The sequence below is a fragment of the Acomys minous genome, assembly GCF_964271855.1.
Source record: "Acomys minous genome assembly, chromosome: 13".
NCBI classification, from domain to species: Eukaryota; Metazoa; Chordata; class Mammalia; order Rodentia; family Muridae; genus Acomys; species Acomys minous.
In genome coordinates, this window is record NC_140495.1 from 92,088,549 (window position 1) to 92,102,176 (window position 13,628).

The 13,628-nt window shown below is 38.1% G+C and overlaps 1 protein-coding gene across 6 annotated transcripts in view; it reads left to right on the plus strand.

The window, feature by feature from the left end:
• CTNNA3 (catenin alpha 3) overlaps positions 1-13,628 on the plus strand; it is a 1,390,227-nt gene that overhangs the window by 952,242 nt on the left and 424,357 nt on the right. For all 6 annotated transcript variants that reach the window (XM_084751942.1, XM_084751940.1, XM_084751941.1 and 3 more), the window contains one exon: positions 2,082-2,238. In XM_084751942.1, the coding sequence (XP_084608068.1) occupies positions 2,082-2,238 (157 nt within the window). The remainder of the gene's footprint in view (positions 1-2,081; positions 2,239-13,628) is intronic.

Sequence of the window (13,628 nt, forward strand, 5' to 3'; positions counted from 1 at the left end):
CTGAGAACTGCCAAGTACTGGCTTTTGAAGGGAGGAATCTTCCATGTGTTCTAAAAACAACGGTGGTGGTGGGGGTGGGGAACAAAGTATAATGGTGTGTCTAGAAGGTGGATGGGTAAAGCAAGGAGGGAGATTCGCAAATTGTCACGGATAAGAAAGGTCCTTGGGATCCTGTTTCCACATTGCCTCAACACCAAGACACATGAGGCCAGTGGAAAATCGTACTTTGTGAACCGGTGCCTAGTGGCATCATGATCACCTGAGACTTCCTTGGATAGGCATGTTTCAAAGCAGAGACGACGGGAGTGTAGCTCAGGACTCGCCTGATCCCGATCCCGGCTAAAGTCAACAGTCCTCAGTGTGGCTGCACTTGGCCAGGGTTTGAGCTTTTTTTCTTGGTGAGTCTATGGCTGTGTTAGGACCGAAATAGGTCTGACCCCTTTTCCATTGTGACGTATCTGGCATAGAATCCGACTCTGGCTACACAAGCCACAATTTGCTTCAATATATGAGCATGTTAAGAAAAAAAAAACTCCTAATATGAATTCTAGTTGAAATCTTCCTATTTTTAAAATGAAAACAGAGTAGCTTTAATGTCAAACTCCGTAATAAAAGAGCCAACAGTGAAATGTGTTCAGCTCTTCCCTCTGTAGTGCTGACTGCTGTCTAGGATCTGATATGCTCCTCTTCAAGGTCTCCTCATCATTCTTCCCAATTCTCATGCAAAACTATATCAATCATCTTTCTTTCAAGGATAACTTCATTTATTCTGACAGCACAACTAACATGTATTCATCACCCAAACCCTGGAAACCTCACAAAAGTATCAAAGCAAAAGATGAAAAACCAACAACAATAAGAACAACAACCTCACCTTCCATCACATAGAAATGACCACCAATTTTTTTTTGCACATACCCACTTCACTTAACTGACTGCTAGTGTGTTCTCATGACATTGGGTGAAATATGTTTCATCATGATATTTTATTATCTATTATATAGGTGGATTTATTTTGGTGTTATTACATACTTTTCCCGTGGGCTTACTAATGACTGCCTGGTGTTTCTGACAGGAATCTTTGACCTACCCTCATCTTCCTTTGAGTAGTTGAAAGTACTATGATGTCTTCTTCATTACCTCCACTGTCATAAGCCGGGCTCTTTCTCGCTCCAAAACCTACTAAGCTTGTCGAGATCTTCAGCTGTCTATAGGACAGCACTGAACATATTGTTCAAACACTTGCATGCCTTTCTGATGCATTCCTGATAGGTGTAGGCCAATAGTATGAGTGAAGGACTTCGACCCCTCCCTTAACTTAGAAAGGCTATGGATAAAAAAGTCTTAATGTGCTCACATAATTTCCTTTTATCCTTTAAAAAATATTCTCAATTCTCTGTCTTTCCTCTCCCCACCATTGATGATGTTGTTCAAATGTCTTCTTTAATGCAAGGCCCTCTTTGAATTTTAATATCATCTCCATTACTACCATCATAGTCCATGCCATTATTTTTTCTTAGTTGTTAGGACTATCTCAGAGACCTTCTATTTTTATTGTTTTGACCTTTCAGTTGTCTGCTTACTCGGGTGGACTATTACCTCCACATTTGCTTATATAATCTTCTGTTTCATACTGTAAAATCTACAGTAGTTCTTGACTTGTAAAGATATGTATTTCATATAGGAAGTAAATGGGTACATAAATGCATATGTACAGTGAAGTATTTACTCTCAAACAAGTAAAACTTCTTATGTTTTTCTGATAGCAATTACATACTAAATTATGTGATAATTATATGTCATCTTTCACATTGATTAAATGTAGAAACCTGTTGTATTCCTATATTTGATGATTCTTTGAAAATGAGATGCAATAGTTTAAAAAATTTAAATTACTATCAAAACTGATATTGCAAAAAACAAAGAAGACATGAATGTACAGTTACATATACCACTCCCCTGTTTCCTGAGGATATTCAATTTAATCATACAAAGAGGGAAAAAAGACTACCTGCTGTTTGCATACTGATTCTTACTTTCAAAAGGAAGTAACAATGTAAACATCTTCTATATCTTTACAGATCATAAATGCTGCACTTGCTTTGGCATCCAGACCCAAGAGTCAAGTGGTGAAAAACACCATGGAAATGTACAAGCGCACATGGGAGCATTACATACATGTTCTCACCGAAGCTGTGGATGACATCACCAGTATTGATGACTTCCTGGCTGTATCTGGTAAAGATTTTGACTTTCAATTCACACACATACTGTTGTCAATAATCTTTTTATTATTACCTGTGTCCGTGTGTCTGTGTGTCCGTGTGTACCTGAACATGGTCTGGTACATATGTAGAGATCAAAAGATAACGTTCCCTTCTCTCCTTGAGCCATATGAGTTCTAAGAGTCACAAACTCTTCAGGATTGGTGGAAAGTGCCTTCAGGCACTGGGCAGTCTCATCAGCTACTTTATGAAATAGGTTAAGAATGACTATAATAGATTTGTCCAATATAAAGGGTCCTTTACTCTTCAGTGTCTGGATGTGGAGAATGGCTGTGCACTAGTGGTATAAGTGTCACTGATGGTCCATGTGGTATTATGAGTCTCATTCCTGGGAACATTTTCAGTTCTCAACCTTCTTTGTGTTTGTAAGAGTTACTTCTATTTTTTAAAATATATTTTATTAATTTATTCATATAACATCTCAGTTGTTATCCCATCCCTTGCATCCTCTCATTACCCCCTCCCTCCCATTTTCCCCTTACTCCCCTCCCCTATGACTGTGACTGAGGGGGACCTCCTCCTCCTGTATATGCTCATAGGGTGTCACAACATGATGAGAAGTAGAAGTTGTAAGTCTTAGGCTTTTCCTGTCTTTAATAAGTTCACATGCCTCAGTATACTTAATATTTGTGATTTTTTCCTGTTTAATTTCCAACACACTTTATCTTCACTCAGTAGAACAAACACACACACACACACACACACACACACACACACACACACACAGAAGAGAGAGAGAGAGAGAGAGAGAGAGAGAGAGAGAGAGAGAGAGAGAGAGAGAGGAGGAGATAGGTAGAACTTCCAAAATGGGTATTTGATACTTCTAATATAAAGAATCGTAAACATTAAACATGTAGCTGTGTCACATATTGCAGCAGATGGGTTTCAGACACTGTGTGAAGCCCAGAGGAATCTTCCCTGCAAGCTAGAATGGGATTCCATGAGTGTAGACACAGGCTCACAAAGCCTTCCTTGGAAATGTGACTATTGTTCTATGTTCAGAGCAAGAAATAAATCTCTCTCTTTTTTTTTTGTCATTTTCTTACCTTGTAAAGTAACCTTCTAAAGTAAATGATATGTTTTCTTATTTCTATTTTTTATAAAATGACAGTGTTAGATTATTGTACCATACCTTTTAATAAAAAAAAAGTCTCAGGAATATCTACCATCAATTTATTAAGGTCCTCTGGTGGAATTTAGACTACTATGATTAACTTGTTGCTTTCACATGTGCCTACGGAGCCATTCTAAGCAATTATGCCAGAAATACTATGTATTTATAATATTGGATTAATGATAAGACTGTATTCTAATTACTTTAAGTAACTTGATTTTTATTGAATTTTAAATTCGAAAATATAGAAAATGTATTTGAGAAAAGATTAATAACCCTGGATCTGGCTGATGCAACTAACTCCTGGTAGATCTTCTCTGTTCAGCACTTTTATTATCATAATTTTATTTTTAAATTTTTGCCACATGCACACACACAGACACTCACACATATGTAATATATATAATTATATATATATTATTCATTTCAGAACAGAGCTTTGTCCCTTGCCCCCTTTTAAACCAATCTACAGAAAAGTGATGAAGTTTCCATGATTAGTTTAGAATGGTGAAATAATTAAAAGTGGCTTGGGCCCAGCACATAATTATAGCACCAATCTGTAGTACTTACTGACTTTTATAGCTGAAATACCCTTCCACGGACAGGTTTTGAGCCACTGATGTGCTGTCACTGAGCTAAGTTGATAAATACATAACAGGCAATCTTGTCAGCAGTGAGACACAGGGACTAGCAAGTCCCTGGGCTTAATCCTCATAATTCAATCCTTATGGCTAGTCACTTATGATTTAAACAAAATGAGAATTTCAGTAGCCACAAGAAGACAAAAGATAAAGAGGTGGATGGCAAGTGACTGTTGAACAGTTGACCAAAGTTTGCTCGAAACACTGTGACGGTTCTACAGATGTGTCTCACCGTAGTCTTCATAAGTTTGTATGTGTTGATTTCACTGGACTCCAGTGATCTTTCTTGTAACATCAAAATTTTTCAATGTATGTTTCCATTTTCTCAGGGTCTCCCTTGTCAAATTGAGGTTTAGGAACGTAGCCTGTTGCATGCATCATTTGAGTACCAAGCTAGAGGTCCCAGGTAGAAGATCTGAGGCTGAGTGTAACCAGTTTTGGTTCACGAAGCTTAATGTGGGAAGTCACCATCAGTCTTGGTATTTTTAGGGCAGAATTTGCTGTTATGTTCAACAGTGAGAGAATTTCCCTAGTACCCTTTTAAGATATGTGTTTGTATTTAGACTCTAATTCATCTACTTGTGAAGTAGACCAAAGAGCAAATAGTCCTTAAAAGACTTGATTCGTGAATCACTTAGTACAATTTGGGCTTCTAAATTTGAATAGAGGTTTTGTAAAGTCCTCCATAATATGAGAGTCTGGGCTATTTATGCACAAAGGATGAGAACATTTTATACCTATGCTGTCCTATCATATAAATTCTGAATATTATCTACCCATATGGGAAAAACCACTTTCAATAGACAAGTTGTAGGAGGATGATTAGCAAGAAAGCTGAGATAAGGTGATCTTTACAAAGAGGGGTCATGAGAGGATTTGGGGAGCAACCGGGAGGAGTCTACAGGCTTTTGAAACACTCCACATGTGGATTAAACCTGGCAACTTCCTTATTGACAAATGTATTTTAAAATAGGTAACATTGGCTTAGGAATAGTATTGCAAGAAACCTGAAGATCTCCTTGACCTCATGTCCACATCACCCTTAAAAAGTGCAATATTATTTTATTCCTACTGGTAATATTTCAGGTCAAGTCTCCATGCTGTACATGTCCTTGGAGGCTCTAACTATGCATTTACTAAGTAAATAGTGGAATTTATTTTCTTTTAAAATCTTGGGGCAACATTAATTTTTCAGTGTCTGTGTCATATCTTTTTGTTAAATGTGTTAAGTTCTAGAATTAATGGTTTGAAAAAACTTCCTACCATGAAAAGTAACATTTCTCATTAATCATCCCAAGACCTTGTGACCCTGACACAGTAACACAAAGATAACTCGATACTGTCACCAAAAATGCACTAAACCTAGGATTTTTTTTAATGATATCATTATTGTCATAACCTTTGGCTTCTACAAAGTTCTAATCTATATCATCTGACAAAGGAAAATGAAAATAAATAGATTTTCCATGTTTCTTCATACATTAATGCCAAATAATCACATTATATTAGCTGAATCAAAATGTTGAATTAGTTGCATATAAAACACTACTAAACCTGATGGTGGTGAGGGAGACATTAGGATAAAAGATTTTAGTTAGGGTTTCTGTTTCTGTAAAGAGACACCAAGACCATGACAACTCTTATAAAGGAAAGGAGTTAATTGAGGCTGGCTTATAGCTTGGAGGTTTGATGGTGTAGTTCATTGTCATCACTGCTGGAAGCATGGCAGGTTGCAGGCATACAAGGTGTGGTACCATACAAGGTATGGTAGCCGAAATTTCTGCATCCAGACTGGCAGAGAAAGGAAGAGAGTGCCACACTGTGCCTAACTTGAGCATCTGTTTCCTCCAACAAGGCCACAAGTACCCTAACAAGGCCACACCTCCTAAGAGTGCCACTCCCTACCAGTGTATGGGAAGAATTGTCTTTCAGATTACCAACACACACACACACACACACACACACACACACACACACACACACATTTTTGTTTAACCTATGTTCAAATGAAACTTTTGTTCGTATCAAGCATTAAGTACTTAATTATAATATTTCCTTCTAAATATGTGAGGTTTTAAAGTCGTAATCTACAAAGCTGTAAATGAGACATCTGTATCCCACTCTTCCACATCCAAGAAAATATTGCCCAAGAATGGGCATAAAGACTGTAAAAGCCAGATGGTTAGCATTGCCTTCTGGACATGCAGGCCATCTTACACACATTAACTCACAGAGGCTTTGACACACTCGCAAGACTTGAGCAACATCAAGGCAGACAAAAGTCCCAGCATTTGGTTAGGTGCCAATAGCTAAGGAGCTATTGGCAATTGATAGCCCGGGGGCGAGGAGAGAGAGGGAGGAAAGGAGATGGAGGGAGGGAAAAAGAGAAAAAGAGAAGAGAAAGAGAGAGAAGAGAGAGAAGAAGGGAGGGATGGAGGGAAAGAGAGAGAGAGAGAAGGAGGCAGGGAAAGAGGGCAGGAGGGAGAGAGAGGGGTGTGTTCTTTAAGGTGTATCCCCCTAGTAGGAAATTATACATTGCTTGAGGTCCACACATCCAAGATCATTTGGGCAGCATGAATTAGACTTGATGGTTTTTGAAAATTGAACACACAGAGTTGCATGAGTAGGGAAGAGATTGTGGATAAAGAAGTGTGGTGGAAAGTGATTATGATAAAATATATTTTGTAAAATTTTCATATATACATATATGAACAAAACAAAGTAAAAATAAGTGTTGATAAAAGTGAACTGAGGTTCAGTGTGTATAAGAAAGTCTTCTATGGAGTGGAAGTGGACAGGAAAACCAGAAGACTTCTATTTCAGGAAACTCGCGATGTAATGTACAGATCTTCTTCCAGACATGTCGTAATTATTGAAACAAAACACTGCATTATTAATGCTGCTACAATGTCTGGGTATTGGGGGAACTGTTTAAAAGTAAGCTGCTTAAGGGAATCATTAAAATGAATCTTGAAAAATCTGGAAAAACACCAAATAAAGAGAACCTAGGGGGAGACCTGGTGGCACTCAGAGGAAGGACAGCAGGCTACCAAGAAGAGACTTGATACCCTATGAGCATATACAGGGGGAGGTAATCCCCCTCAGGAACAGTCATAGGGGAGGGGAATAAGGGGAAAATGGGAGGGAGGGAAGACTGGGAGGATACAAGGGATGGGATAACCATTGAGAGTAACAAGAACAAATTAATAAAATAACATATATCTTGGGGGGAAAAAAGAGAGAACCTATGAAATGACCTGTTTGGTTTGAGGCACATAAGTCAGATGATTTAAGAGGTATATGGGATCTATCTGTATATTTACAGCATTGAACTTTTAAAAATATTTCTTTCACTTTATCATTTTCTTCTTCCCTTTACTCCTTCCATATACTCCTTCCATGCTCTCTTTCAACTCCAAGGCCTTTTTTTTCGTTATTTGTTATTATAGGAAAGATATATATTCTTAAATATGTAAGTACAACCTGTATAATGGTATTTGTTTGAATGTTTTCAGGATTGACTGGTATTGGATAACCATCTGGTGTGCTCTTCCCTGGGGAAGACTATTTCTTCCACTCTCAGCATTCCTTTAATTCTTATAGTTCTTGTCTAGGATTGATGCCTCATCGGCTTTTCCCATTTTTAAGCATGTTTATTGTTACTGTCTGTGTTCGGCTCATACTTAGGCAGTCATATTCTTGAGAACGTATGGGTACATAACTGACTTTACTTGGTGATACAATCTTATAGCAAGTTTCCTCTTATTTTCTGGATGTAAAAATCATTCTTCCCTGAGCTTTAGGTGTAGGAGTTGTTTTGTAGATGCATCCTTGTGACTGGGCTCCATAAGTCTGCGTTTCATTGTGTTGTGCTTTTCTGTAATGGTCTCTATCTGTTGATAAAAGAAATTTCTTGCAGGCAAATGATAAAACTGGAAAATACCATCCCCAGTTAGGTAACCCAGACCCAGAAAGATACACATGGTATATACTCACTTATAAGTGGATATTAGCTATATAGTACAGGATGAACATACTACAATCCACAGATCCAAAAAGCTAAGTAACAAAGAAGGCCCAATGGAGGATGCTTGAACACATTTCAGAAGGGGAAATAAAATAAACATCAGAAGTGTATGGAGAGGTCACTAGGTGGGAGCGGGGGGGGGGGAGGGGAATAAGAGTGAGGATCAGGTGTGGGGAGGTGGGGGAAGGGTGGCAAGTGAGAGGCCTTGGAGATGGAAGGGAATCCTATGGGGATGGCGCACCTCTGGGATGACCTGGAGATCTGCTAAGACTCCTAACAGCAGGAGATATGGAAACTAAACTGGCCCATTCCTATAACCAGGCAGAACTTCCAGTGGAGGGAGGGGGACACCAACCCACTCACAAAACCACAGACCCAAAATTTACCCAGCCTACAAGATGTGCAGGGACAAATATGGAGCAGAAATCAAGAGAATGACTAACTAATGATGGCCCAACTTGAGACCCACCCCCATGGGAATGTGCCAACCCCTGGCACTATTAATGATATCTGCTATGCTTGCAGAAAGGAGCTTAGCATAACTGTCCCATGACAAGCTCTACCTAGCAGCAGACTGAAACAGATGCTGAGATTCACAGCCAAACATTAGATGGAGCTAGGGAGTCTTGAGGAAGGGTTGGGAGGGTAGAGGGACTTGGAGGGGACAAGAACTACACAAGAAGACCAATAGAGTCTACTAATCTAGGTCCATAGTGGCTCACAGAGACTGAACCACTAGCCAAAAAGGATGCATGGTCTATAGGTAGGCCCCCTACAAATATGTAGATTATGGGCAGCTTGGTCTTCATGTGGGTCCCATAGCAAATGGAGCAGAGTCTGCGTCTGACATGGATGCAGCTGCCTGCTTTTAGATCACTTTCCCAAAGTTGAGATGCCTTGTCTCGCCTCAGTGAAAGAGGATGTCCTTAGTCCTGATGCAACTTGGTGTGTTGGGGTAGTTTGGTATGGAGGCTTCCGTTTTTCTGAGAAGGGAAGGTGAAATGTGGGGAGAGAGTAGGAGTGTTGAACAAGGAGGAGAGAAGGGAGGGGCTTGTGACCAGCATGTAAAGTGAATAAATAAATGAATAAATTATTGAGAAAAAAAGAAATACCATGTTTCGTATGGCCTACGTTTCATACATTTAGCAATTTTGAATTTATCAATATATATTCTCACTAATACGCTCATAGAACTTATTTGTAATTTTCATTAACTTTACAATTTTCTCTATAAATTTATAAAACATACGCATAGATTGAAAGTTAAAAATAAAAACAAAATGAAGAAATAAAAAAGTTATCTTGGAGTGTGAAGACTACATTTATCTGTGGGTATATGGACAAATATTTAGAATTCAGTTCAGGAATTGTACTAGTTTAGTAAACTGGTGATTCTTGAAGATCCACCTCCAAGATCCATGACTTCATTACCTGTGTAGTTGGCTAGTTTTCTAGTACCAGGAATAATTTCCCTCCTGTTCTGTGTATCTCAGTACTAATTAGAGAGTGGTTGGTTACAGTGAAGATTATGTACCACTGATGTATCCATAAAGTAAAAATTTCATGCTTGTCTTGTCCTGTTTCATAGGCATCATAACTAACTGGGTCTGTTGGTTGCTTCCCTCCTCTGATTCCTCATTGCAAAATCTGAAAGCCAGAAGAGCCTAGAGCAATGCATTCAACATCCTAAAAGACCATTGTGTCCAGCCTAGAATAAATATACCCAGACACTCTATTCACCATAGTTGAAAGACAAAGGAAACGTTTCCAGAATGTAAACAACATAAAAATTATCCAACAAATCAAACCTGAAGAATATGCAGGAAGTAATATATTAGACTGAAGAGAGTAATGAATATATCCATAAGACCCTTTTGGGGGTCTTTTGAAAGAAAAAAACTGCTACCTAAAAATTTTAAATAATAGCATTGTAAATAGTATGACAAAGTCCAGAAGCCAAAGACATTCCTGTGGAAAATAGTGATCTTTTGCTAAACACAGTTTTTAGAAATTAAAGAGAAACAACCCAATATAACAAATGCTGTTAGACATTTCACACAGGATGATTGTTTTACCTTGCTGTTTTCTACTTCTATGTCCAAAAAATTAAAGAACATGACTGTCACATAAAAATATAGTAATCAGAAGGTGAGAGTCACTTTGCTGAAGAAATCCTATCTCAGGATGATTAGCCCATATGTCTTAATTTGGGCTTTATTGCTGAGAAGAGACAGTATGGTTGTTGCACCTCTTATAAAGGAAAGCATTTGATTGTGGCTGGCTTACAGCTTCAGAGGTTAAGTCCATTATCATCATGGCAGGAAGCATGGCAGCACACAGGGAGACATGGTGAGACATGGTGCTGGAAAAGAATCTGAGAGTTCTACACCTTGATCATAGGCAGCAGAAGGAGACTGCCACACTAGACCTAGTTTAAGCATATGTGACCTCAAAGCCCACCTCTACAGTGACACGTTTTCTCTAACAAGGCCACACCCCGTCCAACAAAGCCAGACCTCCCAGTAGTACCACTCTCTATGGACCTCACATTCAAACACATGAGTCAATGGGGTCATCCTTATTCAAACTTACGCAGTAGCTCTTCATACACTAAGAATAACAACTCCCTTATCAGAGTCCAGAGATGAAGTATAACAAGGATCTCATATGCCACTCACTAACATCAAGGAACATCCTTGTCTTGGTTAGTTTTGCTCTTTCTGATCTCTGAGCTAATATTTTCATGAGGTCATATATCTCTCTTCAATCTTTACCGAGTCTGTTCTGAAACTATGCTCAGATTTACGTAAGTCATTGTATAAGTAAGGGGAGGAAGCCTGTATCCCAAAATGATGGACTAGGCTTCGCAAAAAACCATCCATTATCCATTTACTGTATTATTTTTCAAATTAATGCTTGTACTAAAAAATGACTAAGAGTATACCTCAGCATGTGAACAATGCAGATATGACAAGATTGTAGTTAGGGTATTATGTATCTATCTGTAGACAGCTACAATTGGAAGTCCCTTTTTGCCTTTGTTGAAATCAATTTGATGAACATTTTTTCCTGTCACTTTAAGGAAGAGTGGGAACAATCATCAACAGTCTTAAGTGCACTAAAGATTTGATTTGGACTTGTGTAAACATGACAGATCATTCCTCACCTCTTCACAGCTTTCTACTTACAAAATCAATACATGATGAACTACCTTTTGTAAAATATTTCCTTGAAGATGTCTCATCAACTATGCATACCTTATTAATAAGCTATATGACATCAGTTCATATTAATAAACTATGTGGCAACCAGTTACATTAACAGAGGCTTCCATCAAACCAAATAAAAATTGGTCTTACACTTTCATTGTTATTTAATGGTACCTGGCTATTGTAAAACTTTAAGGGCATATATTTTATCATGAAACATATAGTATTTAATTGGTGTTACTTGCATAATAAAAATATATATACAGGGAATCCAGAAAGACAGTTGAAGATCCGAAGGCAAGACTTTTCTTGCCACAAGATTTGCTGAAGTCATCTGGGTCCAGAACATTCTTCCTAGTCATTGAGCTACAACCGAAGATAAGTGACAACAGAGCAGTCTTTGCCTAATTTTTTTTTAAAAAACAAAAGTCTTCCCAGGAACTAGAATGCAGCAATACTGTCATTCATTGAGTATGCATATACATGATATGAAAAACTATAAATTATGTGTCAGCATTTTCAAGATAACCTTGACATAGAGGTAGGGACTTTGAGAGTTCCTTGAGAATTTAAAAAATTAAGTGTATTTATTTCTTTTGTGTGTGTTTATACACTGGAGTTCAACTTAAAATTTTCATGTCAGTTCTCTCCTCCTACCATGTGGAGTAAGAATTAAACTCAGGCTGTCAGCCTTGGCATAAGATACCTTTACCTGCTGAATAATCATGCCAACCCAGTTCATGGAGAACTTTAACCAGCTGTTCTGTTGGGTAACAACAACTGAGGCACCTGGGGCCAGAACATGAAAGATGCAAGATGTTATTGTCCAGTATATATAATGTGTGTGAAGAATAATCTTAGATTTGAATTGTTACAGTAAAATGAATAGGGTCAGTCTAAGATGGCTAATAACTGACACAGAGTCTGAAATGCACTTTAAAGCTGTTAGCACTATGTGCCAGGCAGAATCTAAAGTGATACAAATCTACTGATAAACTAAGCAAACTACTCTAAACCTCATAACATACATATATTCCAAGCACTTGCCACTATGATCCTTTGGCTGTTTCTCTCTGATTCCTCTTTAACTCTCTACTGGCTGCCCTCTCAACTCTAAAACTTGGCTCTGCCCCCTCTCCAGGAAGTCCTGCCTTCCACTTCCTGTCGTTCTGCCCAGCTGATTGGCGAAACAGCACTTTATTGACAGTTGTTACATCCACTACAGACATTCCTCCACATTGAATGCTATACTAATGTATGAAATTACATTTATTTTGCATCAGTATATAAAGTTCTATACCAATGAATTAAAAATAACCTTATTTCTGACTAACAATTAAGGGCTTGAGTTGAGGAGTAGATTCAATAATCAACCTTTTTTTCTTTCATCTCTCTACTTTTCCTTATCCCCCTTTCTTTCTTCTCAGCTCCTATCTACTTACCTATGAAGGAAAGATAAATGAAAAAGAAAGACATCCTTGAGTCCAACCTAATTTCCTCTCTGTATAAAACCAATAATAACTTATAACCAACTCCTGATGAAAATAAGCATCTGTAGCCCAAGAGAGCAAACAGAAACCTACCCAATCCAGGAGATGAGATGCCATCTTTCTCTTACGGTTTCTTCAGGCTGATATAAGGTGAATAATACCTTTGAAGTGGCCCAAACACAATTGGGGAAAATGGTTAAGCAAACCTGTGATAGTGTTTGTGGTTCATTTTCTAATTGTTTAGAAATTCTGGGCTTAATGGGAGTCCTATGTGGGACAGTCTGAAATGCTGGACCAGTTGGGATCAGATGCTTCCTACAATGCCATCTTGTAAACTCTCCTGTTATGATGGGTAACAACAACTGAGGCACCTGGGGCCAGAATCTGAAGGATGCAGGATGTTATTGTCCAGCATGCTGAAAGAAATGAATCCTGTTAGGTCTGATTCAGTGTCAGTGTCTGGTTCTTTTGTTCTAAAAACATAATTTCTCACAAGCATCATGCAGTTCTAAAATTATAAATGTATGAGTTGTGCAGGATGCACAGAACAATTAAGGCTGGTTCTCTACTCTTTGTATGAACACAAGTAAGGCATCTGCAAATCTTCATTCGTGCCATATGAACGGACAGCATCATGGTTTTAAATTGCTGATAGAGTAGATCTTATGTTGTCACCACACACCAAAAAAAAAAAAATGTGTGGTGCAATACATATTTCAGCCTGACTTCATCATTCCATAACATGTACAAATAATCACTCAACATGTGTTATACAAATGATGTTTTCAAACATTGTGGGTAAAATTCAATAAATAAATAAAAATAATTGTCTTCTGACAGACTGCATAGCATTCTTATCAAA